The 27,323-nt window shown below is 55.0% G+C and overlaps 2 protein-coding genes across 2 annotated transcripts in view; both read left to right on the forward strand.

Annotated features, from left to right (window-relative positions):
- Window positions 1-802: 802 nt before the first annotated feature.
- TRAIP (TRAF interacting protein) lies at window positions 803-21,925 on the forward strand. The gene is made up of 15 exons (XM_054216308.1): window positions 803-900; window positions 2,167-2,224; window positions 3,511-3,594; window positions 7,768-7,807; window positions 10,470-10,597; window positions 13,357-13,451; window positions 14,049-14,162; window positions 15,099-15,186; window positions 16,731-16,820; window positions 17,052-17,140; window positions 17,895-18,050; window positions 18,248-18,296; window positions 18,835-18,960; window positions 19,514-19,564; window positions 21,047-21,925. The coding sequence occupies exons 1-15, from the start codon at window positions 803-805 to the stop codon at window positions 21,176-21,178; spliced, it is 1,398 nt and encodes a 465-aa protein (XP_054072283.1). The 3' UTR covers window positions 21,179-21,925.
- A 3,465-nt stretch (window positions 21,926-25,390) lies between these two features.
- BSN (bassoon presynaptic cytomatrix protein) overlaps window positions 25,391-27,323 on the forward strand; it is a 101,490-nt gene continuing 99,557 nt past the window's right edge. The window contains exon 1 of the mRNA XM_054216765.1: window positions 25,391-25,560. Coding sequence (XP_054072740.1) covers window positions 25,391-25,560 — 170 coding nt within the window. The remainder of the gene's footprint in view (window positions 25,561-27,323) is intronic.

The following is a 27,323-nucleotide window of genomic DNA, read 5'->3' on the forward strand; positions in this document are numbered from 1 at the left end:
GGGGCCCCAGCAGGCGGAGCGCCGGGCACCCCCTCTTCAACCCAGGGCCCTGGGGGGGGACACGTTGCAGGGGGTGAGGGAGCACAGGGTCCCCCCGCCTGGGGGATGCCACATGGCCCCCCACGAGTCGTGTCTGGAGGATCCCAAATGCCCACTCCTTCCTCCCCGGTCCCGGCTTCCCTTCCTCGCAGCTGCATGCCTGCAGGGCCGGCTCTGCCTGCGGCTGCCGCCGGTGCCCCGCGTGCCCCCCGCACCCCCCACGCTGTATCTCTGGCAAATAAAGACCCCGCTGAGGACAAACTGAGACAGCACCAGCGCCGCCTGCCCTGTCTCTCTGTTGGGCCCAGGGTGCCAGCATCCTGCCTCGCGCGCCGGCGGTACGTGGCGTGTTCCCGCCAGGGCTGGGTGAGGTGGGGCGGCCCGGGCAGGCTGGGAGGGACATTACAGTGCGGGCAGCGGGGCCCTGCGGCAGCCCGTCCCGGCCAAACCCCGGGAAGCCGCTTGGCGGCCCGCCCGCCATCGTTAGGCTTCAGGGTACACGGGCGCAGCGGGCAGGGGGACCCGGGGGGCCACGCCCACGCTCCCGGGCCACGCCCACCCGCCGGCCACGCCCCCGCGCTTGGCCAGGGAGCGGGGAGCTCGGGGCCCGCGCTCGTCCCGTGAGGTCACTTCCGGGCCGGGCCGGAAGCGACGGGCGCGCGGCCGGATTTGAATCGCGCAGGGCCGCGCCGGCGTTCCGGTACCGGGGGCCGTATCCCGACCGCCCCCCTCAGCGCACCCTACCCCCTCCCCACCGCCCGCCATGCCCATCCGCGCCCACTGCACTATCTGCTCCGACTTCTTCGACAACGAACGGGACGTGGCGGCCGTACCCTGCGGGCACACCTTCCACCGCACCTGGTGAGCGGCCTACCCGCCGGGGCCGTCCTGTGGCGGGGAGCGGGGTGGGTGCTCTGGGCGGCCCCGGCAGCTCCCCCAGTAGGGCTGCGGCTTCTCTCAGCCGGGGCCAGCCGGCGCCCGCAGCCGTCCCGCCCAGTCGCCCCTTCCCCCGGAGGCCCGGCTGCTCCCCCCTGAGGGGGCTTTGGGCCTTCGCGGCGCTGCTGGCACCGGCCGTGACTCGGTTGCGGCGGGCACGGCCTCGTCCCGCTGTGTCACCCGTAGCGGCAGCGATTCCGCTTTGCAGGGATTTAAAAGACCTCACAAAGCTGCCGCGGGAGCCTTGGCCGCATTGTCGCTCCTCTGCCTGTGGCCCTTCCTTCTCCAGAAGGGCTGGTGCCAGCAGATTGCTCCTACACAGGGTGTTTATCTGGAAGGAGCGGTGTTAGATTATGAGTGAAGCTTCCCAGGCAATTTCATGCTTTTGCTGGAACCGTTCTGCCAGTGTTTATGTTGGAAGGGAATGGTTCTTCTGAGGAAATAAATTCTGCATGTGGGGAGGGAGCAGGCATTTGCTTTTCTCCTTGGCTAACTAACTTGGAGAGGTACCATCGCTCGCAGGTGCAATGGTCACTTCTTAACTAGCAGCACAGCTCAGGCTCGCTCTCCTCTAACAACCAACGGAGGAGGGAGAGCTTCCAAAGCTAACCTGCCAGCTCCAGATTGTTATCCTGCTCCAAAAATAAACTGTTCCGAGTGTGACGTGATGGCTTGGTTGCAAAATGCATTAGTAGCTCTCCTGGGGAGCCTGACAGGTTTGCATTCATCGTCTCGGAGCAGAGACCGGCCCTATCTCCCTCGCTCCGTAGACACGTTTGGTGTCAGTGGCACCCTTTGGAGCTGACCAAACTGGGGATCTCTTGGCTGTTGTATCCTGATATAGCAGCTCTTGTGCTGCTCCGCGTGTGGATCCGTTCACTCCTGCAAAGCTACAGTTGTTCAAAGACTTTCTCCCAGGGAGATCTGAGCTCTGTAAAAACTCTGCCCTGGTAAAGATAAGCTCGCACGCTAAATTCAGCTGGGAATTGTCTCGGAGGCGAAGGTAGAGTGCGCCTGCTGGAACATGACGTTCCCGTTAGCTGCACCTCTGGACTAAATGTTTGCGTTTCTGTTTTTAGTTTGTAAAAAGGAGTCACCTCCTGCTGTCTCCTGGTGAGTTGTGGGGTGGCCCCTGGGAGCAGTGCTTTTGGATTTTAAGGATTTACCGTATATTTTCTTTTCCTTTCTCAGTCTCACCCAGTGGTTTGACACAGCACCAAGCCGCACCTGCCCGCAGTGCAGAATCCAGGTAAAACCGTTGTATTGTACCTCTGTACACTTTTGTATTTCTGTGGCGTGATGCTCTGCTAAGCAGCACCAAGGAGCCGTAGTCTGGGCCTGTGGTGACACAAGGAAAAGGTTCGTGGTATGAAGTGGCGAGAACTTTCTCTCCCTAAAAATATCTCCCCAAAGGCTTAGAGGCTGAACTTCCCTCAGCCCCCCCCTTCTGATCAGGGTGTCTTCCTGCTGTCGGTATTGTAGCTTCTCTAGGAAGCGTCTCTGGGTTTTCACTGCTGTTATTTAGGCTGAGTAGGTATTGGCATGATAATAAAAAGGGCTGGAAGGGGTTAATCAGGACATGAGAGTTGCGTTTCTAGAGTACCCTGCTGCTTGCCATCAGGTGAGCAGCCCATTCTGCTGCACGTGGTTCTTAAAATTGAGTCCTTGCTTTGTGGCACTCAGCCCTCTGTTGAGAAAAGCAAAGGCTGGGGAGGGAAGGAGAGATGTGCTCTGCTTCTGAGACGAGAAGTCAAGGCTTGGGGACCTAGTGGCTTAATTGGGACCTGAACTTCTTTGAAGTCTCTTGTGTCACCAGCCTTGATGCCACCAGTAGGTCTTGGCGCGTAGTGTCTGCAGGAGATGTTGCCTTATGCTCAGATGTAGGTTTTTAGCCAGCTGCAGTTTGGGCTTGTTCTATGTTCGTGCTTCTTTCTTCCTCTCAAGGTCTTGGCCCTTGTTCCTTCCCTGACTTGTTGATTCCCTCTGTTCTTCACTGCCTCTTACATCTCTGGGTTACCATGGAGTTATCGCGAAATAACATCTTATGTAGCAGTAACTATGCAATTAGCTGGTGTCATGACTGTATATAATACTTAAAACACAAAGCTGTAACTGCATGGGGGAGGTGTGGAGAGCTATCAAATTCAATTACAGCACCTTCTGCCTGCAGAAAGCAGCACGTACTTCTGTCTTAGGATTTGGCATCGTGTTAGCTCAGCGTCAGCTGCTTGGGCCTTAGCTGCCAGAGAACAGACTGCGCTTGATTCAGAAATGCCTGAATCTTTCTGCTGCGGCTCAGGAGCTTGGCTGGAGTTGTGCTCCCAAAGCTGTGTTGGGGGTGGGGGGGGTGGTGGTGTCTGCTGCTGTGCTGATGAGCCAAAGCAGAGCATCGTCACTAATGGCGTCAAGAACGTTATCTGACTTGCCTTTCATGGCCTTTTGACAAGATGGGACCTTCTCCCTCTCTGATTGTCTTCCATATCTGTTGTGTTTCCATATCCGTGCCCATTAACCTCTTCTGTCTCCTGTGTTTAGGTCAGCAAAAGACACATCATCAATAAGTTGTTTTTTGATGTTGCCTTGGAGGAGCAGACGGCACCAGATGCAGAGACTTTGCAGGTAATTTGACTGGGTTCTTCCACTGTGTGATGCTTGAGCATCTTGGAAGTGTGGCCTGGGCTGCTGGTTCTCTGCCAACAGCTGCTTCCTGAGCTGATGCTCATTGTGCTGTGCTCATGTTTGAGACCTGAAGCACATTAGTATCTCCTGCCTGTCTCTGTTTTCCCTCTTAGTCCTCGCCCAGTCTCAGCTGTGTTGTAAGGAAGTCTCCCTGTGGTGGCTTAGAGTTCCTACGACCAAATCTCTTGTGGTGACTCAAGAAGCCTCCTCTACTTCACTGCTTTTCCTTGTGGTTCTCACCTTACCTGGAAACCTCCTGAAGCAGCATCAAATAAACATCCAACTGCTGCTTCTCCCTTGGGTCTTGAAACCTTGGAGATGAAGCTACAAAGCTTTTCCGAAAGGCAGGAGGAGGAAAATCCCAAGTGGAATGAATTGCTGCTGGTGTCTGTGGCTCAGTTGTGCGTGAGCCCTGCTAACCTCTCTGGGGCTGCTGAAGGAAGTGTCACTTCCTCACTGCTGTGCAGGCAGGTTCATTTGCACAGACTGTAAGGAAGTGGGGCAAGGTGGTGGTAAAGTCTTGGTTCCCCAAGAGAAATTAGAAAAAGGACTGCCTGAAGCTGCACCAGTAGTGGTGGACAGTGGGCAGTGCTGAGGCTGGGTCCTTCGGGGCAGATCCTGGCTGGAGCTGGGGTGTTGGGTGATGTTCTCCAAGTGCCATCCTTAGGTGCAGAGGGCTGGAGGTGGGACAGGAAGAATGCAGAGTGGCTGTTCCATGTTCTCCTTTGTTTAGTGTGGATGAAGCATGGCTCCTTATGTCTTGGAGTTATGTGTTCCAAAAAAAAAAGTAATTGGTTGACCTTGGTATAATGGGATGCCTGTACCCTCTTGTGTTTAGAATCAGCATGTGCAGCAATTACCATAATTAGCAGTTGCCATGACAATGCTATATGTATATCATATGTTTTTAAAATAAAGCCAGCCAGACTATAATGTCAGTAGCACTGTCATTCTCGAAGACTGCTAATAAAGAAACTGAAGGCCAAAGTATGTGTGCTGAGGAAATGAAAAAGCACCTCTGGGCACTTGAAGCTGTGTGCCCTAGAAGCAAAGCAATGGCTCGGAGCAGATAAACATTGCCTTTAGTACATATTCAGATCTGTTCTCGCAAGTGTAAATAGATGAGTGACTCAGAAATGGGTTGACTGGAGAAAATTGCCCTAGAAAAGCTTTCTGTTCCCTTTCACCCCCACCCCGGGATCTAAGATGAGTTCCCCCATCCTTCCCCTCCAGGGCTGCTGTGCTGAAAAGCTGCTCCCTTGCTCAAGGGCAGGACTGTGGAGCCGCTTCTGCACAACAAGCTTGATGGTAACTCATCATGCTCCTACAAAGTTTGTTGTGTGGCCACCAGAGCAACATCTAGCCCTGAGTGTGCAGTGTTCCTAATGAGAGCACTGAGGTCACTATCTGATTGGAAAGAACCAAATATTTTCTGCGTAGATCAGCATCGTTAGTTTGTATGGGTATTTACAGCCCCGTGCACTGATTTGTGTTGTTGCTGGGCTGATGCTGGTTTGTCACCAGTTCTGTGTTGTGTGCTGCATTGTTTCTGGAGGACATGGAGCATCTTAATAACATGGGCAACCATCATGGGTGGGATTTAATGTCCAGCTAGACTGGAGTTCTGTCTGCAATGGGGTGTCTGCTTCTGGCCTGGGCAGGAGTTCAGTGAAGCAGACACATAGTGGACTGCTCTCAGACTCTTTAGAAGCTGAGAAAATAATTGGTGACTTCCTCAGCCTGAAGTGATTTCACCTGAAAAAGCCCCCAAATACAGGGTTTGTTCCCAACCACTGCTTGTCCCTCGAAGAGCCTGGGCATAGAGTGGTACTCGGCTCTGTAATCAACTGGAGCTCTATCTGTGCAGCCCACAGATGTCCTGAAATGAGCAGTTGGCCTCCTGCCATGAAAAGGTTGGACTGGGGTGCAAAGGAGCGTGCTTCAGCGTGCTGAAAAGCTGAGTGCAGAGCTGTGGTCTGCTTCTCTTGGGGAGACAAGCTTGGGATGCTCTTCTGAGAACCAGTCTTATGCACCCAGTTGTAAGGAGCTCAGAAGAGCTCCCTCATAATCTGAAATGTCTTCCTGTTGTTGCAGAATTATTCAAATTATCTTTTGGATAATAATTGTGTTTCATATTATTCTTTACTCTCACTTCTGCTATGAAATATTTACAAAGGAGTGCTGGGGCTGCTTTGCTTCCCATCACCAAGCATCAGTTTCATCTGAAACACTGGAGGGAACTTGGTTCCCTGGGGTAGCTGCAGACCACAGGCTGAACACTGTGACGTGTCCAAGCGCTTCTGGGTGCTGAGCCTTGGTTTATCCTCTGTTGCTCTTAAAGATGGTCCTCAGTGATCAGAACAGTCTCCATGTGGCTGTTCCCAGAGCAGGAAGAGCGTGAGTTTTGTGGTGTAACACCTCAGTGAGGCTCATCTGGAACCTGACACTTCCAGTAGCTCATGATCCGGAGAGCTGAGAGCCCTTCTTCCAAAGGAGACTAGGAGATTTCAGCTTGGTGAAAAGGAGACAGGAGGAGGAGAAGAGTTCCTGCCTGTAAACCTGCTGGAGGCTAGAAACCTGGGGGGACAGCTGCCTGTGTGTGGTCAGGATAAACTCATTTGATCTTGGGGAAAATGCGGTCTTGTACCTCAGGCTGTCAGAGAGAGGAGAGCTTCTATGAGAGGAGTGAAAACTGGGAGCAGCCTTTAGGAGCAGAGGTGGAGGATGAGGGAGTTCAGATTAAGTTGATGAATGAGGTAATGTTACATAGCTGCCTGCAGTAGCCTGGGATTTCTTTGCTATTAGGCTAATTAGCACATCTTGTGAGCTCACTAATCGTTCCTGAATAGGACTCTGAGGAAGCTACTTCAGGATAGTTCCTGCAGCAGAGCTAATTCCATGTCAGCCCTCCAGCTGTTGTCCCCCCGGGGGCAAATCCAAGTCAGCTCTGCTAGGCTTTGTGTTGAGTCCCTTCTGCTTACTGAGCTTTACATCCCATATTCTCTTTCCTGCCTTTATTTAATCACTAGCGGAGTTTGCTCTGGTCCTGTCAGATCCATGGTCACTGGTAGTGCTATTCTCAGCTCAGATTTGCATGTGGCTTTCTGGGTTGCACAGATTTGTGTGCTCTGCTTCAGTACTGTGTTGGCATTTTATTGTGGTTTTATTCCACTGCAGTTCCTGCCTGACTTGTTATGTGCTTTCCTCTGCAGTTCTCTAACACAGCTTTTTAAGTCATCTTCTGTTGACTCTTTCCTGTATATGTTTCTCTCTCTCGCTCTGTTTCTTTTTAAAAATATACATAATATATATAGATAGCCTCTCTTTGTAACCTCTCTACATTTCCTTTGGCTATTTGCCAGCGTTCTTAAGTCGTATCCCTTCATCATCTGTAATTTAAACTATGGGGCATTTGCTCCCTCTTTCTGATCCTTAATGAAGGCGTTAGAAACATTTGACCTTCCCCAGACCCTTGTGGCACCCAGGAGATGTTACATGCCCTCAGTTTGGTATGGATTGGTTTGTTGGTGATCTGTTTATGGCCATTTGACTGAGCTGTTTGCTCATATCAGCATCCCGAGCTGCAGTGAGTTTAGTGTCTGTCAGAATGCTAGCTGGTGCCTTTTGATCGTATGCTTGGTTACCTTTTCAGATGTTTGGACATGCCCTCCTGTCTCCCACCTGCACCTGATTAAAGTTCACATCAGTTCAAAGCAACCCTCAATCCGCATAGTCTGGCAACATCCCTGCCTTATTGCCTTGTTTAGGTAAAATGTTATAAAAATTGTTCCTGTCTGATTTCCTGTGTTTCCCTGAGAGCTTTCCAAAATTATTCAGCTAAAACAAGATGACTGACAGTGTGAGAAACACAAGGTTGACAAGGCTAAGATGAAACTGGGATCTTCTCCCCCTGAAGAATGCCAGTTGGAGGTGCTCTTTGCGTTCCCTGTGATAGTACTTGCTTGTCGCTTGGTGCTTGCTGTTACCATATTCCTTTCTTAGCACCTGGATGGTGCAAATGTCCTGCCAAGAAACCTCTCAGGTCCTTTTAAGATCTGGCGAAAGCTCCACTGCAAGGTGTTTCCTAATCGTGTTTTCTGTGTTGTGTTTCAGAACGAACTGGACAAGGTGAAGGCTCAGCTCTCCATGAAAGGTGAGTTCCAGCTGCCTGCGGGCGACCGGCAGCCTGCGATCGGTGGGTCCTGGGCTCTGTCTGTGCTAGGTGCTTTGTCCAGCCCTGAGGAACCCCTACGCAGAGCCCATCTCTCTCTGAAGCCAAGGGAATGGTGCAGGCTGCAAACTGTTTTGCTGGAGATTTTTCCAAAGCAAGACCACCTAAAGCTGTATAAAGCTTCTGTGACAGAGCCAGAGTCCGCAGCCTGGCCCAGTTCTGCTGTAATTGGGGAGCGCTCTGCAAGTTTAGAGACATAGATGCAATTTTTTTGCCCCGGTTCCTAATCACAAGCTACAAAAGCGTAGCACAGCCATATCTGGAGTAGGGTTGCTGAAAGCAAAACCCTTGGTTTGCTCACTGGGAAATTCACAGCTGTATATGGCAAAGGTTTGTTCCTTCTAACAGATGAGGGGGTAAAAGTGGTGCCCAAAAGCAGCAGTGGGAGGGCTTTGGATTTGTTTGGCTGTTGCAGTGCCACATGTGTCGCGCAAAGAGCAGACGGAGTTCAGTGTGTGCGTTTCCATCTTCCCATCTTTAATTTTAGAGGATGTTTGAGGGAGGCAGGAAAAGCAAAAGCCCTGGAGACTTGTCGATGGGTTTTAAGCATCGTCTGTAGGCAGCCTGTCATCAGAACATGAGTCATGAGCAGCGAAAGGAAAATGTCAGTCTGAGTGACAGAAATCCAAAGACACACTAGCAGAAGGGAAGAAAAAAAAAAAAATCTAAAGAATGCTGGGGGCTCACCCACGCCCTGAGAGTCGTCTTTCCTCTGCCTTCCCTGCGTGCACGAGACAGACATGAATAGCCAGTAGATTGAGGATTCAATCCTTAGCCTGAGAGCAGAATTGGATGGTCTGCACGTCTCTATTCTGAGGCCTGTTCTCTTGCCAGCTTGGTTGAGTTTAGTGACTTGGTAGAGCGCCAGATCTTCTGGGGAAGGTGGCTGGGATTCTTGCTAGGATGTTATCCAAGAAAAACTGCTCGAAGGCCTGCTCGTCTTCTCGGCTTCTGGTGAGTAGAGGTTGGATTTGACATTCCCTGTCCCATTCTCTGTTCATATTGGAAACGAGAAGCTCCTTCCCACCTCCTGCCTCTTTTGCTGTGGGCATTCTGCTCTCTGGTGGTTCTTGTGTATAAATTCTTCGCTTAAAGATGTGCTCTGTGCTGTGTGCTGTAGAGGAGCTGTGTAATTGCCAGTCTCTGATCAGCTTGCAAATGGCTCTAGAGGTGCGGAGCTACGCGCAGACCCAGCAGGCACTGTGGGAGGCACGCCGAATGAGCTGAAAACTCATTCCTGCAGCACGGGGAGGCTTGACTCCTGCCATCTGCCTCTGGGCAACTGGGAACGGAGGAGGGGGAAGCCCTAACTCTCTTGGTGGATGTGGAGTCCCTGCAAATGCCAAGGGAACATCTCCAGGCTGTGCTGCCTCAGAGGAAGGGTTATTCAGATCAATGGAGAAAAAATGCTGTACTCAGAAATCTGTGTTTCCCTAGCCACCTGCGTGCCTCTGCTGGGATATGTTCCTCTCTTCTTCCCCAGTCCCATGTGGCTCTTTTACTGTCTGATCGAGCAGTGAAGCTGCACTGCAGGTCATACTTCCGTGGGACATGGTGGCAAATTTGAAACTGGATTGCTTGTAAGGAGAAACAGCTTTTTGGAAGGGCTCTGACTGTCTCTCCACTATCGTCAGGCTGGAGCCACGGACAATTTTAGCAAAGGCAGAAGATGCTGAGCTGAAGACTCTACCCTGCTCTCAGTGGGGTTAGATGAAGGGGGGTTGCTACTTTCCCTCATTGCCCAGCTGCTTCGAGCTTTCCAGTGGCGCTAGCTGTTCCCTGCTTAGGTCTGTCAGCTCCTGATGGTGGTGGCTGCTCTGTGAGCTGTTCTTCCCTTCTCTTGACAAAACAAATTGAAATCTGGTGTTGTTTTCCATCCCCTTCTCTCTGGTGGTCAGAGGCACGTGCTTTGTTCCTGGATTGCTTTTCTGGGGAAGGGACAGGAGGATTCAAAGGTTTTGTGACCTGCAAAAAGTGGGTGCTCTGGGGAATCTACTTAAGCTGTCGCATCTTCCGCAAAGTCCCCAGAGCCCAGCAGAGCTCTGCTTTACTGCCTCTTGCCCTTCGATGTAGGTGCTGTGGTGAGGGTAGTTGCAGCAGCGTGGTGACGCAGCAGCGTGGTGGATCGCTGTACGCAGCCGCCCGACAGCCCCCGAAGGGCTTCCCCGCTTGTAAGGTTCCATGTGGAGTGGCTGAGCCCAGGACTCTGCTCTCCAGCTCTGCGGCAGCTCGGTGTAACTCAAGAGAGATGTTTTCTTTGTGGAAGCCTGGCTTTGAGAGCATGCAAGAGTTAAGATGCATCAGCTTAATGCTAGCGGGGCTGGCGCTGGAAAGCTATTAAAGGGAACTTGTTATCTTTAGTGAAGAAAATCTTGAAGCCTGCTGGCACTGGGAGAAGCAATTGCTCAGTACAGACCCTGGTGCAGACAGCACTTAGGGAAATGGCTCTCTACAGGAACGGCCAACTTCTTGCAGCCTGGAGCCTGAGACTGCAAGCAGTGTCTGTTTGTTGTGCTCCTGCTGCTGTGGGGCAGCTGAAGTCTGGGTTACCGAGTCATAACCTTTTTCTTTTTTTCTTTTCCAGAGAAAGAAAAGCGGGAATGCCAGGCTGTTGTGGATGGGCTGAGGGACACACTGGATGTGCGCAATGCCACAATAGAATCGCTCCAGAAGGTGCTGGGAGAGACAGAGATGCTGTGCTCCTCTCTCAAGGTACCTTTCCCATCCCTGGCAGGACTTTGGCACTAACCATTGTACAGTTGGTGTTAGTTTTGTTGAAGGTCTCTGCAAGCCCTGCTAATAAAGAGATTGCGCTGGTGGGAGTTTGGATCTAGTGCCTTGAGACTCCTGTCTCCTTCATCTGTGAATGACAGAAGGGCAGTGTAGCTGGGTTTTTGTGTTAGGTTTATTAACCTGAAGCAAGTGGTGTTGCTGGTCTTGAGGTCTTGAGTGCACTCCACCCCAGGCGTGATTCAGAGGCATAAAAGCCAGGGCCTGTGTTTTGCATACGAGTGGCTGCAGGCTCAAGGCAGAGGTGGCTGAAATGGGGGAGAGACGCCAGCCCAGCCTTGGGGGATGCTGGCTGAGCCTTGCTAATGAAGTGGTACCGCTGATCATAAAGGTAGCAGCATGAACCAAGAGTGGGAACTGGCCCCAGCGCTCCATTGCCGAAACACCGGCTCCCCGCGGTAGAATGTTCTTCTGAAATGGGTTTAGACCAGGCGGGATTCAAGGAAAATTAGTTTCTTGGTTTGATTGGAGGAGAAATCAAACTGAAATATGTGGAGGGGGAGTTGCAAGCTTCAGCTGAGTGGGATTTGATCCAGCTAACTCTCCTGTCTTTGTTCTGTTGCCAGGGCTTTCCTTCGGTTAGGTTGGTAATGTATGAAGTCCAGGGATCAAATATTCCTGTTGTGTTTCAGCGTGCAGTGACTCAGTGTGTAGTCATGTACTATGCGTAAACAGCAAGTGGAAGATGGTAAGAGCAGGAGCTGCTTTGTTGGGATGTCTTGTAGTGAGCAGAGTGACTTTGCCTTGGCAGTGGGCTGGGATGGGCAGTCTCTTCTGTGTGAAGATGACGTGCTGGTCACAAGAAGATGGGGTTCAGGCAGGTGGGGTTGTGAGCTGCAGGCTGAAAGGCAGGGTAGGGGTCAACTGCAGTTCCCAAGATCTCTGCCCCTTGGGCTACGGGTCCAACCCAAGAGCCTAAACTGCATCGTGTTCCTTGACCTCCAAGGTCAAGTGGCCCAGGGAGAGCTTATAGATGGGTTGTGGGGTCGTCTTGCAGCTGGGCTCTTCCTGAGAGGAACCAGTCCAGGAGGTCTGCCTGACATTAGCAACGTGGTGCTGTCACAGGGCAGAAGGAGAGATATAGTAAGGAATTAATGCCAGACAGGTCTTGCTGTGAGCCAGCACAATGTTTTTTTCCCTGACCATGGGTTTATATCCAATCTGCTTGGGTGCAAAGGTGGCCTGGGTCTGTGCCATGCCAGACATGCTCCTGGGATCCCAGGTCTACCAGTGGCAGGATACTTTTGATGCTCCCTGCTCCTGCAGAAACAATTGTCACAGTGGAAGCTGGTATTTGCTGCTCAACTCAACATCTCTGTGCTTGGCTTTCCTGCCTTGGCACCTCAGGAGGAGGCTCTGTGGTTATCTTGCCTGTTGCAAAACCTTCTGTGTGTGGTTAAGTCCTTTTAATGAAAGCTAGGCAGGGCAGAAGGATTAGGGACCTGGAGGTATCTTTTCTGTGGTGTACGAGGTTTCCAAGCTGAATGCCAAGCGCTGTCTTATACTTCATCATTAAAGATTAAAGCACTAAACTTCTGCAGTGAAAATACAAGCTTAACTAGCTGTGACGCAGGTCAAGCCCACAGGCTGTGGGCCGTTCTTGTCTTCTGCTGGCACTGTCAGCTGCTGCTGAACCTTTGTGTGAGAATTTGCTGCTGTTTCAGGCCGTCTGAGGCAAGGGACTCTGCTCCAACCTGGTACAAAACACTGCTTTGGGGATCTGAAGTGTACAGGGCTCTGGTTAGGAAGAGCCAAAGATGGGCTCTGCCTAAGCAAGAGTAACATGTGAACCTGCAACGCTGTCCCTCTGCAAAGTCCCAGCAGTTTCACAGCTGTTTCGTTTCTGTGGTAGGAAGCAGATAAAATCCTTTCACTTCTGCATGGAAGGGAGCTTTATGAGGTGATGGTCTTTGGTGAGGCCTCTCCCTGGAGTTAGCACTGTGCTTAAACCAGGCCCAGAGCCTTTTGAAGGCGCTGTGTGAGGTGCCCAGGCACACACAAACCTAGACAAGGCGGATGCATTGGAACGGTGCTAAATCAGGCCAGCTTTCCCCTGTCCTCTGCCACACTGCAGATCTGTGCTTTTTCAGCTCAGCTGAGGTTCTCTGTTACTGCTGCCTGCTGCTGGAAAGCCTGGAAAGGTGATGGCTGCAATCGGCTTGCAGCCTTTCCAGGCAGGTGAGAGAAGTGCTGGGTAGGTGTCTGGTTTGGCTGAGGTCTCCCGGAAGAGACCCACTCAGCATTCCTATTTCTGCTTTAAGCAGCTAATAGCAAGGAGAATTGGGAGGCTAAAGGAAAAGAGATCAGCTGTGCATGGAGGAGAAAGCAATAGCAAAGTTTGCTTGCTGTGGACTCCCTTGCTTTTGAAAAACAAATTGTTGCTGTAGATGGGGTACTGCACAGACCCACGAACGCTCGCAGCAGAAAGGAGGCTGCGACACAGCTTCAGCACCAGACTCATCTTGCGATTAGCACTGAGACCCTGCTGCGCTTGCAAGGAGCAGAGCTAGGGGTGCAGCGGGGAGGGAGCTAAACTCTCCGTAATCCTGGGCTGCTGAGGTGGTGATAGCATTAAGAGCCAATGTATGCTCCCAGCTGCCCGCAGTGCGCATAAGCCAGGATGTTTCTCTAACAATCCCTGGAGCCTTCCTAACAGTCTGTGTGTGCTTGCTTCTCTGCAGAAGCAGATGAAATTCCTGGAGCAGCAGCAGGAGGATAACAGAAGTTCAAAGGAAGAGGCCCGCCGTCTGCGAAACAAGCTGAGAAGCATGGAGCGGTGAGATCCCAGCCTCTCCCTGGGCCTTGTGGGCTGTGCTGCATGCTTCTCCGCTCCTCAGGGAGGGAGGGCTCCTGCGGTGCCTGCTGCAACATCCACCTCCACGTGCTTGGTCATTTTACCCCATAAGGTTGGAAACTGATGCATTAGCAGGCCTGCTCTTGCCCCTGCTGTGTTTCCAGGTGGCTGCTCTCCCCAAACAGCAGCAAGGCGTGGTACTGTGTGCAGACTGGCCTCAACTCCAGTGCTCCCAGCATGGCTATGTGCTGTTCCTGTTATCAGGAGACACTGGGGCAGAGCCCAGGAACGGTGTCAGCCACAGGGCTATAGGGCCCAAGAGCTGGGACGTTGTCCCCATGTGCAGTATGTGGGTATGGCTGCCCCTTCTCTAGTCTGTCCATGTAGTGTTACTCTTCCCTAGCAAAAAGCCCTGCTTGTGGTGGGGCAGTTGTCTCTCTCTCTTCCCCGCCATGGCATCCAGAGTGCCTGCAGTGGGAGCTTAGGCTGCACCGGTTCGTTGGAGGGAAGCAGGGCTCCAATCTCTTTCCCAGCTCTGTTTGTGACTCATGAGCTGAAGGTACTTCTTTTTTTGTGCAGGATTGAGCTGTTGCTTCAGAGCCAGCGCCCCGAAGTGGAGGAGATGATCAGAGAGATGGGAGTTGGGCAGGCAGCAGTGGAACAGCTTGCGATCTACTGCGTCTCGCTGAAAAAGTGGGTGCTACAGGCTTGGGGCTGGCTGGCTTCTAGCGTCCTGGGTGTGCCCAGGGAGACCCCTCTGCTGAGTACCGGCAGGCACACAGGCTCTGCGGGGCTCTTGCTGCCTGTTTGGGCCTCCACTGGGTTTTGACTGACAGATCCTGGGGACCTAGATTGGAGCTTGTCACACTGAACTGTTCCTGTTGTCACTGTAGTGACATGTGTGTCACCATGGGAACTGTCTCCAGAGTTGTCAGTGCACCTATAAGGTGATGATGATTATTCCTTCTCTTCTCTCGCGCCTGGGGGAAAATGAGTGGATGGGGGGCTCCAGGTTGTACCCTCTGCTGCATTGCACTGTGCAGCTGTGGGCTCAAGCACTCTCTGGCAAGGCGAATCTGCAGTGCTGCCCTCCCCTACCTAGAAATCCATCTGGTCCTGCTGGGCAAAACCCACAGCTTCTTTGGGTCCCTTCTGATGGCAGCTGAATAATTGCAGCTTTGATACAAAGCTGTAATGAGGCAAGTGTCCCTGTGGCGTAATTGGGAATGAATGCGCATGGCCAATAGTGTGAAGTCTCTGAAAAGTCACTCAAAGCAAAGTCCTGTATTTGCTTCCAGCATGGAGGCTGCTCTGTTGTCTGTCTTTTCCACTGGCAACTGTAATGTCTCTGGATCTGGTTTCCATTTTGCCGGTGAAATCTGTTCAGACCCTGTTCGCAGGCATGGTATCCCATGCAGATTTTCTTCCCCATGGTATAGCAGTATGTTTGACACACTGTTGGTCAGTTTTGGTACACTCATCTCTGTTCCCTTAAGGGCTTTATGTCTCCTGGGTTTTCTCCGGTGGCTCTGCAGTTCCAGAGCTTCAAATTAAGAGGCATGGGTTGTCTCTGAGAAGTTCTAGCTCAATCCCATTGTAAACACAGCGTAACTCTTCTGGTCTCTGCAGGGAATATGAAAACTTGAAGGAGGCTCGGAAGATCTCTAGTGAGATGACAGAGAAGCTGAAGAAGGAGCTGTTTTCTGTCAATAACAAGGTAAAGGGAGAGTGTGAGTCGTCAGGGTGACATCTGGTCTGTAGATCCCTGTCAATAACTGTGTCCCAAACCCTCTGCAGTGACCCCCTCCCATGCTGAGCCCTGCTTGAGTGGTACAGGTGGTGTGGAAGTGTCAGGCTGGGGCTTCTGGGTCAGGGTGTGATGCTGCGGTGAGCGAGCAGCTCATGGGCTGTTGTCAGGTGTGCAGTCTCTGGGGACACTGGTGGGGCAGCATATGCAGAGCCAGACAGTTTGGCAGGGAGCCTGGACTGCAAAGCAGTGGGCTCTGGAAGCGGCACTACCTTCATCCTGCCACACTGCTGAGCATGAGCTAGTTCCTGCTGCAGAATCGGGCCCCTAGGAAAGGTGGGAAGGGGTTTAGAGCTAGCACCAGTTGAGTAGGGCTTAGCCCTGACTTGACACAACCACAATCACGCCCAGCCTTGTGCCTTCAGCCAACCGAACCAACTCCTGTGTGATGCTGGGCCCAGGCAGGAGAGGTCCCTGAGGTGTGGAGAGGATGTGGAGAGGACATGCAGGTGGCTCTGCACCGAGTCTGCCTGGGCTGGTCCTGACCTGGCGCAGAGCTTGGAGCTGCTGACTTGGCTCTGTTGCTGTGCTCCCCCTGCTCCAGGCCTGGCTGGGCTCTCTTAGCTCAGGTCGGGGATTCCTTTCTGTCAGTTTTGGTAGCAAGTCCCCATGAAAAATGTGTGTGTAGCCTTGTTCTCCGAGGCGCAGGTGTTCCCTGGGGCAGGCCTGTGTCCAAGCTCACGAAGTGAGAGTCTGTGGGTGGATTTGGCCTACTTTTGTTAGCTGGCCATAGCTCTTGTGGTCCCCTCAAATGGAGGAGGAGGTTCTCAGGTTGCTGTGCTGCTCCCCGAGTGAGTTAACCTCCTACACGAGGTGCTGCTGCTGGAATCGGCCTGCTTCTGCTTGAGTCAGTGACAAACTGCAATCACCGGCTCGGGTCAGGAGGATGCGAGTCAGTGCACTCAAGGCTCCGGGCTCGGCTGATGTAAAGCTGACTGTACTGACACTTTGTGGTCTGGCTCAGGCTCCTGAACCCACAGAAGTCTCTGATGTGGTAGCAGTCCACTCCTCGACCCCCTGCTCCTGGCACGCTTGCCTGTTGAATCAGGCTTGTCCGTGTGCCAGTACTGCTGATGCACAACCATCCCCTAGCCTGTGGTTTTTAATTCCTGTGCTCTGGGGTCCTTCAGGAATTCAGAATGCACTCACCGAACGTTAGAGCAGGGAAAAGCCGTCACCATCAGGCATAAATGCTTGGGAAATGCTATAGAAAGGTTTGTGTTGGGCAAGCAGCCCTGGAGATCCCTCTGCAGGCAGCTTGAGGAAATGGGCAGGCAATTCCATTGCTCTGATACAGGAGAGATTGGTCAGAGACTGCCACAGGAAAACTGAGCTCTGGAACGGGGAAGTAGCATGTGCCGCAGAGCATACTGCTTTCATGGGGGATCCGCAGTCTCTCTTACCTACAGTGTTATAACCAGCACTCTGCTGTTTGGGGGCGCTTTATTCTGCAGCTGCAGAAAACGGTTTCAGAGTTGGAGAAGACAAACGAGGAGTTAAAAAGCACCCAGAAGGATCTGAAGAATGCGGACAAGGAGATATTGGTGAGAATACCATTCCTCGATCTGCAGTAACTGGCAGCTGGCCACGGCCTGCAGCTGCAAAGCCAGGAGTTATGCTGGCTCTTGCTCAGTGACTAGGTTACCGAGTCCACCTTACCTCTCTTATCTGCCCCACCTCTGAGCTCCACCTGAGGCTGATTTATGAAAAATGGACAAAGTATACACTACTAAATCTTTCCTTATCTTGTGGTCTGCTTCCCCTCCTCCCTCCAGAGTTTGAAGAAGAAGATAGACATCCTGCAGGATACTCTGAAGGTCCCATCTGTAACCAGAGAGACACTCAGTCGACTTGTCTTTGAAAGGTTAGTGAAGTGCCTCCTTGGATACAGGCCGAGGATGGAGATGGCAGGTCCAAAGTTAAGAGTTGACAGTTTAACTAGCTGGGAAGGCAGAGACGTGATAGTCTGTCAGGCACTGCAGTAGCACGGTTGTCTTGTTGCTTGTATCCTATTTTGGGTGTTTTCTTCTTGCTGACAAGATGGTGTTTGGTTTGCCTGGAAAAAGTGTGTGTTGCAGGATTTGGGTCAGGAAGGGGTGGATGAATGGGCTAGGTTTTGAGAAACTCTTTGTCACTGTGTCCTGACAGGGAAGTACCCCTAAAGCTGCTCTTCTGGTTGCCTCAGAGTTGGTCTTTTAGCAAGCGTGTGCTGGCACATGGGGACTGGAGATCTTTGCCAGGCAGAGGAACCTAGCCTGAAAAAGGGCATTTTTCACATTCTTACCAAACTCTTTCTACTGAGGAGCTTGTGCTATTACCGAAGTGCAGCAAGCTGGGTTGTGTACACAGGGCAGCAGTGTGCCAGTGTGTTTCCCTGGGCTCAGGGTGCTGCTGTTATAGCACAGGACATCCGAGGGTGAACAGTAGTTTGGGACATTGACTATAGACTCTGGGATTTGGATTGTCCTTTCTGTGACTTGTAAGCAGAAGGGGGCTCTGGTCCTGGTCCCACTGCTGTCTGGCAACTCAACCATGTAGCGCGTAGCTCTGTCTTCCTCTCGTTGGCTGGGTGGCAGGCAGTGGCCTCCTGATGGCTGACACTTTGCGTGGCCTTGCAGCCCCACTCCCGTGGAACTGCGGCACCCGAAGCTCCACTGCCCAGCCCACAGTGATGAGATCAATCTGGATGCCACTTTTGATGTGGACACCCCTGAGCATCAGCCCTGCAGATCGCTCTTCAACCCTGCAAAAAGGCAGAAGCTGGATAAAAAGCCGTGAGTTTTCCCTCTTTCTGCTTCTAAAAGAGATCAAAGTCTCTTTTCTTTGAAAGTTGCTGTGTGAGATCAGATAGCTCTCCAGCTGCCTGATGTCGTGCTGCAAGTTTTGCCGTCATTTGCTTGGCCTTGTCTGTCCTTGCCAGCTGCACTTGAACAATAAATCTCTGCTGATTTGCTCCTTGTGCTTCTTACAGGCCTCCTGTGGTAAATCTGGCGAAGAAAGTTTTGAAGGAAACGGTGGAGGTAAGAGGACTAATCTTGATTTCTGTATCACCTCTTTGATTCTGCTGTTAATAAGCTTGGGATAAGGGACCCATTTTCCCCATGCGGGAGACACTGTGACCATAGAGAGGCCCATCTATAGAACCACAGCGCATCCTTCAAAGTGCTTTGCTTGACAGTCTCCTAGAAACACTCTATTGCTGCCTCAGGCCTCCTGGAATTGGGCAGGAGAGGGAAGATGGAGACCCACGTGCTTCTTGCTGATTATCCTGCCTCAAATGCGCTTGGCAAACAGGAGGTGGGGCTGACCGCAAGGGCTGTGGGGTCAGCAAAGGGGTCTGTTCTCCCAGGCTTGCGGAGTGCAGTGTCCTGCCTCCCAGGTGCCGTTCCACGTGAGCCGCAGTGGGAGGTTTGAAGCTGCTGTTCTTTGGCTTGACATGTGGTACAGCAGTAACTATTACCCTAAATAGCTGTCTGCGTTATTAGTGCTCCCCGTATGTGGACTAAATTCAGCAGATCATGCTGGTTAAAGGGCTTTTCTCATTATTTTGTGGGACAGAACTGGGCAGATGATCTGGAGGCTGATGCTCTTAAAGGACTCCTGCCAACATACATCAGGAACTCTGTTCTCGCCAAGAAGCCATCTTCGGGTAGCTTGCTGGGTCCCCACAAGAACACGGGCACTGTAAGTATGACTGTCCAGTTGGTGAGCTTGTTGAGGGCTGGCACTGCACACCTCTGTCCTGAAGTGACCCTACAGGACAAAGCAAATGAGGCTTTTACCTTCCCACATGCAGCATGTGGAAAATAAATCTTGGAGCATGAACCTGGCTACTTCCCAGTCCTGCAGAGCTCCAGGGATGACAGATGCTCATTCCCTTCCTGGCAGCAGGTTAAATTAAATGGCCTTCCATGTCCCATTTCTCCACCTCCTTGGAGCCTGGGGTGTTTTCCTCTTATCCCTCAGTCCTAGTGACAAAATCCTAAGCCTTCTTGCTTCATGGAAGGCTCGGCTTGCTTCCGTAAGTGCCCAAGATACCCAAACTTTCCTAATAACCTTGGGTCTGTCTTATTTACAAAGGTGAGGGCTTAACACAAGTACTGAGTGTTTCCAGGTGCTTGTAACCCCTACCCAGAACCTGTGGCCTGTAAGGCTCCTGCTTCCCCATAACCAACATGAGGAGAGGTAGCCAAGGCTCTGTGCTGCTGCTCCAGGCTCATTTCTTTCTCTCTTCTAGGTGAGGATGGGGTATGATGGCTTGGGCGGCAGAACAAAGTTCATACAGCCTGTATCCTTTCCTGCAGCTCGCCTGGCAGTAGCGATGCTGTGGGAACCTCGTGTCTGTTCCTCCTCTTCAGTTTCAGGCATCTTGGGGAGTCCTGCCCCCCAGTCAACAAAAAATGAGCTAGGACCCTCAAGGAACCGTTAGATTTCTCTCTGTCTGATTCTAAACAAGTCTGAGCTCAGCAAAGGCGTGAAGGACCTGAACTTGCTGAGAGCATTATCAGAGGTGGCTCATTCAGAGAAGAGATTCAACTAGAAATCGGTACAAATTGCAGGAATTGCCTGTGCCCGTGGGATCTCTGAGCAGCAGCGTAGCGCAGCTTTTTCCTGGCCACGTCTGCCAGCCCGTGCAGCCGAAGCCTTCGTTCCTGTGGGACGCTGCTGCTCGGCCATGCCTGCCCTGCAGCAGGTGAGGAGCGGGTGGGCCGAGCTCACCCAGTGCGTGGGGAGCTGCTCTGACTCCCACTCCTCACGCAGGAGCAGCGTCCCCTCCCGTGGGGGGGCTGCCCCTCACCTGCCTTCCTCAGGCAGTACTGTCAGAGGGGTGTGTGGTAGGTACTCTGGCTCTGACACCACTGTGGCTCCCGGTGTTGGTTTTGAGGGTTTTTTTGCTCTTTGTAGAAAATCAGGAAGCTGAAGCAGAGCAGAAGGGATCAGCTTGGGTGGTGGGACCAGCTGGGAAGCTGTGGGCTGCTGCTCTTGTGGCCTCGCTGTGGAGGGGTGGAGGTACCTAATGCAGGGAGATGCTGGAGCCAGGTCTCTGGGGCCAGATGTGCCCCTGCTGCTCGCCTGAGGTGAACGGAGAAGGTGGGCAGCCGTCCCAGCGCTGCCCCTCGCGCATGGCTGATAGAGGGAGCAGCTCACCTGTCTAAGCCGGTGTGCTGGTTTGGGTAACCCTGCAGTTCTGCTAGCCTGGCCTGCTCCTGCCTTTCAGTGCTGCAGCGAGTGGCTGGGCAAGACCTTTTACACTTCAGAGACACAGAAGTGGCAAAAACTAAATGTCTCTGAAGACTTGTATGATGCCATGTGAGTTAGAGGACTGTCTGCTCCAAGGGCTCTTGTCTTGGGGTTGTTCTGCCTTGGGAGGCTGCAGGCTCTGGCTGCTGTGCCTTTCCTTGCACAGGGGAGGTCTTGAAGCTCTGTTAGAGCTTCAGTACTGTTTTGTGTGCAAGAGGATAGGAGAGGTAGCATTGAAGCATTTGGGGTAGCATTTGGGGGTTGGACTAGGTGACTTTTAAAGGTCCCTTCCAACCCAACACACTCTATGATTCTGTAGAAGTGGGAAGCATCCCTTGATTCGTGGGACAGGAGCACATCTGAGCTCTGCTGCTGTGGGTAGGGGGCAAAGCCTGCACGAGTTTTTTCTTTGGCTGTAAACGTATGTCTGGGTCCCAGGTCTGCGGTTCAGGCTGGTCTGCAGCAGGTATTGGGTCACTTGCATCCTCAGGGCACTGCTCTGTACCTTCCTTGACAGTTTTACCTTCAGACAAACCTGTCAGAAATCCGTCCGTTAGCAGTGAGGAGCAAGAAGAAGAATGTCTCCAGGCCAGCGTCTGCAGCTCCCTCCGCATCTTCCTCCAGCAGCAGCCAAGCCAGACTGGACAGTTTCCTGCAGTGACAGCCCCTGCCTTCCCGGGGAGCGGCCGTGCAGGGCGGCCGCAGGGCAGGGCACGCTCGCCCAGGGCCCGGCACAGAGCAACACGCAACCACTGCTGTGCAGCGTGGGTGAGATGAGCTGGCCTGGGGAGAATCCTGGCCTTGCAGCAAGCTGACAGGAGACCAAGCCTCCGGCTAATGCTTGGACTGGTTTACCCCCCTCATTTTACCTATTTTTGTGCAGAATAAACAGGGTTTTCTTACCTTCCTGCTCAGAGCTCTGCTGTCGGGCGCTCTGACATCAGGTAGAACTGCACTTCTTGGATGCAGCTGCAAGCGAGAGGTGTGGAAACGGTACCTGGGACGTCAGTCTGGAGCAAGAACCGGGAGAAGGGACCTGGACCAGCTCTGTGCCTGGTGTAAATAGTTCCAAGAAAGTTTCCTGGAGGAAGAAGTGTGCACAGGGCAGAGCAGCCCTGGCCTGCGTGGCTGCAGGGTGGCTGTATGTTCACCATCAAATCGATCACTTTCCCTTTGCTTCAGGCCTGCGTGGGTTGGGGAGACCCACAAGTCTGACCTGGGGGCGGTTCTGCCTTGCCCTGGTCTGGGCCATGAATTCCACTGTGTTTTTGCTGACCTGGGGAGGAGGGTGTCGGGGGTGACCCCCTGCCCTGCTTGGAAACGAAGGTCGATGTGCTGATGCAACCTCTGTTCTTGGCATGTGTTGGTGTGAAACTTTGTTTGTATGAATTTCTAATTTTTTAAATGAGGTTGCAGGGTGCTTTGTTCTTTTGAAACTGGTTTGCTTAGTGATTTGAGGGTTTGGAACGGCCTGAAGAAGTGCTGGAGAAGGGCTCCCTTCAGGGGTGGCAGGGAGACTGAACCTGTTTGGGGTTCCTCAGCCAAAGACGTGGGGCAGGAGCTCACTGGTCTCCTCTTGCCCCACGGCTGAAGCAGAGCTGTTCAAGTTGCTCAGAGAAGACTTGGTGAGGTACCTCGCTACGGCACTCTACTGCACGAGTTTGTGATGGTTCCCATTTCCAGCCGCTTCAGGCTGAAAGCCTCAGTACCTGCGCTGGCTAAAAACATGTCTTTAGGGAATAAAATACCCTGCTGTGCACACTTGTTAATACAGCGTCATTTCCTCCCTGTTGCAGCTCGGGCACTGAGCACGGGGGTGATGGGTGCGCCTCACCCTTTGGTGCCAGCTCCCAGGAGATGGGTCTCTGCTGCAGGGAAGGGCTGTGGGGGGTGAAGCCGTGATGAAAGTGGTGCCGATCCCCAGGGCAGCGGGTGAGGCCAGTCGTAGAATCATAGACTGGGCTGGGTTGGAAGGGACCTCTAAAGGCCATCTAGTCCAACCCCCCTGCACTCAGCAGGGACATCTTCAACTAGATGAGGTTGCTCAGAGCCTCATCAAGCCTGGCCTTGAATGGCTCCAGGGATGGGGCCTCCACCACCTCTCTGGGCAACCTGTTCCAGTGTCTCACCACCCTTGTTGTACAGAACTTCTTCCTAATGTCTAATCTAAACCCACCCTGCTCTAGTTTAAAACCCTTGCCCCCTGATGCCTGCAGAAGATGAGCCGTGTCTTGCCTGTATCACTTGGGGCTGACTGCTGACCAGTGTGGAATGGGGTGGAGAGTCCAAAGGATCATGAAAAGAGGGTTCAGAAGGATGGAAAACAATCTTGGGGGGAAGAGAGGGGGGGCTTGATCAAGCAGAGTTAATTTTAGAGCAGAGAAGCCTGGAGAGGCTCTACAGGGACCATTTTCCTGACCCCTGGCATGGTGTGCTCTTCAAGGTTAGGTACCTGCATGTGTAAAAAAAGTGATGAATTTACTCTAGATCTCTCTGGCCTGAAGCACATTTGGGGAGACCCTTCTAAGAAGGCGGCAGGACACCTCTGGGGACGTGGCTGCGGAGGGACGTGGGCTTCTGCGTTGGGGTGCTGGAGAGGAGAGTCCATCTCAGCCTGCAGTGGAGGGGTGGAGAAGGGCTTTTGGGGGTCTCCTGCTCTAGGCCTGCTTTGGGGACCTGTCAGAGACGAAGGGGGAGCTATTTGTGCCTGCTCGAGCCCCCCCTGTCCTCTGCTCGAGCCACCCCGTTGCTTTAATCTGATCTCTATTTGGAAATAAACTCATCCTGGGGTCAAAAGTTCTGTGGTGAGCAAAGGAGCTTCATTTTGGTGTCACTCGCTGTTGGCCCTGCCCGCTGCCTGCCTGGGCGCCGTTTCCCGCCGTCTCCCGCGCTCTCCCAAGCTGGCGTGGCCTGAGCCGCTTTCCTGGGATTTGGCACCAAGGCTGGTTTGAGGCAGGACTGTCGGCTGCTGGCCGCCGAGTTTAAGCTGGATGATTTGAGTGGTCTGTGTTTGGGAGAAAAAAACCCAAAACCACAAAAAAGGGAAACCAAGAGGGGAAAAAAAAAAAACCCCAAAGCCAAGAAACGAACCTAAACCAAACCAGTTTTTTTTTTTTTCTGCTCTGGCCATTTTTCTGGCCCTTTCCTCCATTCCCACTTCCTTTCCCTGCACTTGCTGCTTGTGGAAGTTGCTTCTGATGCGTTTTTATTCTGGTTTATTGCACTTAATGCCTTGCCCCCGCCACAAACCGGAGCCTTTTAGCCCTTGCTCGGTGCCGATTTCAGCTCCTCGAACGTCCCTCCTCCCCTTACCCGCCCCCCGGCGCTGGGGGCGAGGGCGGGGGGGCAGCTCCCGGTCCCTGCTGCGGCCGGGACCCAGGGGACGCTCTCGGGGAGGTCCCTCCTCCGGGCCCGATGCAGCGGAGCCGGCGGCCGCGGGGTGGCAGCCGGGGCCCGGCAGCCGGGGCGGGCTCTGTGCGCGGCGGCGGGAGGCGGAGGGGCTGAGCCCATCGGGGTGGCCTCGGGGCGGCGGCTCCGCCCCGGGCCGGGCAGGGCCCCGCGGGAGCCGCGCTCCGCTCTTGCCGGCGGCGTTAATTATCGGCTCCGCTCATTAACTACGGGCGCGATCTGGGGGAAGGGGAATTGCGGGAGCCGCCGGCTGGGCTGGGCGCTCTCTCCCCAGTGCTCTCTGACATCATCAGGCGGACTGTGACGTCATGGAGAGAGGGCATGGCCTGTGACCTCGTGGGGAAGGGGGGTGCTGGTGGCTGGGCTCCCGTGACCTCCCCGGGTGCTCACTGGCTGAGCCCGGGCATCGGGGAGAGCGCGTGAGCCCATTGGTTGGGCACTGTGACATCATGGCAGCGCAGCGATGGTGACTGGCTGAGCGCCGTGCGACCTTGGTGGGGACTGGGGGCTTGGTGGCTCAGGGCTCTGTCACCTCATCACAGAGCCTGTGACCTCACATCTGAGCCACCGGTGACCCCACTGCAGAGCCTGTGACCTCACAGGGAGCTGCATGCTCATTGGCTGGCTGTGAGTGACCTCCTGGGACAACCCCTGGCCTCATGAGGGAGCAGGGTGCCCATTGGCCAGTAGTGTGTGACATCCGGGGCTGCCTGTGACCTTACAGGGAGCAGGACGCTCATTGGCTGTCAGGGTGTGACACCCCAAGGCGGTCCATGACCTCACGAGGACATGGAGCACCCAGTGGCTGACAGGGTGTGACATCCTGGGGCAGTCCATGACTTCATGGTGGAGGAGAGTGCTCATTGGCTGTCAGACTGTGACCTCCCAAGGGAACGGAGAGCGGATTGGCTGGCACAGTGTGACGTGCTGGAGCAGCCCATGACTTCATGGGTGAGGGCGATGCTCATTGGCCGATAGTGTGTGACATCCCACAGCAGCCCATGACCTCATGGCCGAGGGGGTGCTCATTGGCTGTCAGGGTGTAACCTCTTGCGGGAGTGAGCGCTCATTGGGCGCCGGGGTGTGACCTCACGGGAGCGGGGCTGCTCATTGGCTGCCAGGCGGTGAGCTGGCGGGGCGCCGCCTGGCGGGCGCGGGCGCCGCCGAGAGCCGATTGGCTGGCTGGCCGGGAGGGGCGGGGCGCTCCCGCGCGCCCGCCACCGCCTCGCGCCGCCATTGGCCGCCCTGGCGCCCGCCCGCGGGGCGGGGGGCACGTGCCGGCGGGTGGAAGGTGGGGGGGGAAGAGGCGGGCGGCGATTGGCCGGGCGGCGCGCGTGCCCGCGGCGCGGGCGGGCGCGCGGGCGGCGCATGCGCAGGGCGGCGGGGGCCGGCGGCGATGGCGGCGCGGGGCTGATGGCGGCGGAGGCGGCGCTGCGCTGAGGGGAGCGGTCCCGCCCGGCCCGCCATGGGCAACGAGGCCAGCCTGGAGGGCGGCGGCGACGACGGGCAGCTGCCGCCCGCCGCCGCCGCCGCCGGGGCCCCGCCGCCGCCCGCCGCCGGCGCCGCCGTCGCCGCCAAGCCGCCTTCAGCACCGGGCGGCGGCGGACAGCTCCCGGGCAGCGCGGCCGGGCCCAGGTCAGCGCGCGGGGGCGCGGGGGGGGCGCGGGGCGGGGGCTGCGGCGCGGGGTCCGCGGGGTGCGGGGCGGCCGGGCGGTGGGGTGCGGGTGTGTGGGTGCCGGTGTGGGGCGTCCAGGCAGGTGCGGGTCCGTGGGGTGCGGGTATGTGGGTGCGTGGGGTGTGGGCAGATGCGGGTGCGTGGGGTGCAGGTCCGTGGGATGAGGGTGTGGGGAGTCCGGGCAGGTGCGGGTCCGTGGGGTGCAGGTCCGTGGGTTGTGGGCAGGTGCAGGTCCGTGGGTGCACATCCGTGGGGTCCAGGCAGGTGTGGGTCCGTGGGGTGCGGGTCCGTGGGGTGTGGGCAGATGCGGGTGCATGGGGTGCAGGTCCGTGGGGTGCAGGCAGGTGCGTGTCCGGGGGCGCGGGTGCGTGGGGTCCAGGCAGACGCAGGTGTGTGGGGTGCAGGTACGTGGGATGAGGGTGTGGGAGGTCCAGGCAGGTGCAGGTCCGTGGGGTGCAGATCCTTAGGGTGTGGGCAGATGCAGGTGCGTGGGGTGCAGGTATGTGGGTGTGGGTGCACGGGGTGCGGGTGTGTGGGGTGCAGGTACGTGGGTGCAGGTGCGTGGGGTCCAGGTCCAAGCAGATGTGGGTCCGTGGGGTGCAGGTAAGTGGTTTGCGGGTGTGTGGGGTCCAGGCAGTGGAGGGTGTGTGGGGTGCAGGTCCGTGGGGTGTGTGCAGATGCGGGTGCATGGGCTGTGCGTGCGTGGGGTCCCGACAGATACAGGTGCGTGGGTTGTGGGGGTGTGGGGTGTGGACAGATGCGGGTGCGTGGGGTGCGGGTGCGTGGGGTTCAGACAGATATGGGTGCGTGTGGTGCGGGTATGTAGTGTGCGAGTATGTGGGGTGGAGGTACGTGGGGTGTGGGTGCGTGGGGTGCAGGTGTGTGGGGTGCGGGTACATGGGCTCCAGGCAGATGCAGGTACGTGGGATGCGGGTGCGTGGGGGTTTTGGGGCGTGTGCGGTGGTCAGTGGGGCACAGGGAATAGGTTGGGGTGCGGCGGGGTGGGGGGCAGGAGGTGCGGGGGGGTGCGGGCAGACGCATGAGAGAGGGGTGCCCACCACTGGGAGGGCGCGGCGCAGGGACGGCATGTCCTGGGTGAGGAGTGCGGTGATTTGGGGGGAGGGGGGGGCAGGAGGAAGGTGGGTGCTGCCCGGTGAGGAGAGATCCAGCAGCGAGGGCTGGGGTGGCCACAGGGGTTCGGGGACGGGGGTAGGGGGATGTGATTTGGGGTTGGGGGGTCCACGCCACGCAGGAGGAGGGGGAGTCCTGGATGAGGATGGGGTGGCGAGCACCACCCAGGGCTTGGAGGGGATTTTGGGGTGCAGCCCGGAGGAAAAAGGGAAGGCACAGGGGAGGGCGAGCAGGGCTCTGGGTTTGCAGGGATGTGACAAATGGCAGGTGGCCAGCCGGGGATCGGGCTTGGTGGGGGGGGAGTCCAGTCAGGGTGAGGGAACGGTGCCTGGTGACATGCGGGTGGCAGCGCCGGGGAGCGTGAGCAACCCTAATGCGACCACCCCTGAATGCGGCCACCCCGAACGTGGCCACCCCAAACGCGGCCATCCCCAAACGCGGCCACCCCGAAGGCGGCAATCCCCAAACACGGCCATCCCCAAACACGGCCATCGCGACCGGAGCCGGCTCCGAAGGGAAAGGGCCGTTATGTAAGAGGAGGGACGTGCAGCCCTGCCAGGAGACACCGTCGTTGGTACAAAACCTCGCCGGG

Source organism: Rissa tridactyla, chromosome 10 (genome assembly GCF_028500815.1).
Source record: "Rissa tridactyla isolate bRisTri1 chromosome 10, bRisTri1.patW.cur.20221130, whole genome shotgun sequence".
Taxonomy (NCBI): Eukaryota; Metazoa; Chordata; class Aves; order Charadriiformes; family Laridae; genus Rissa; species Rissa tridactyla.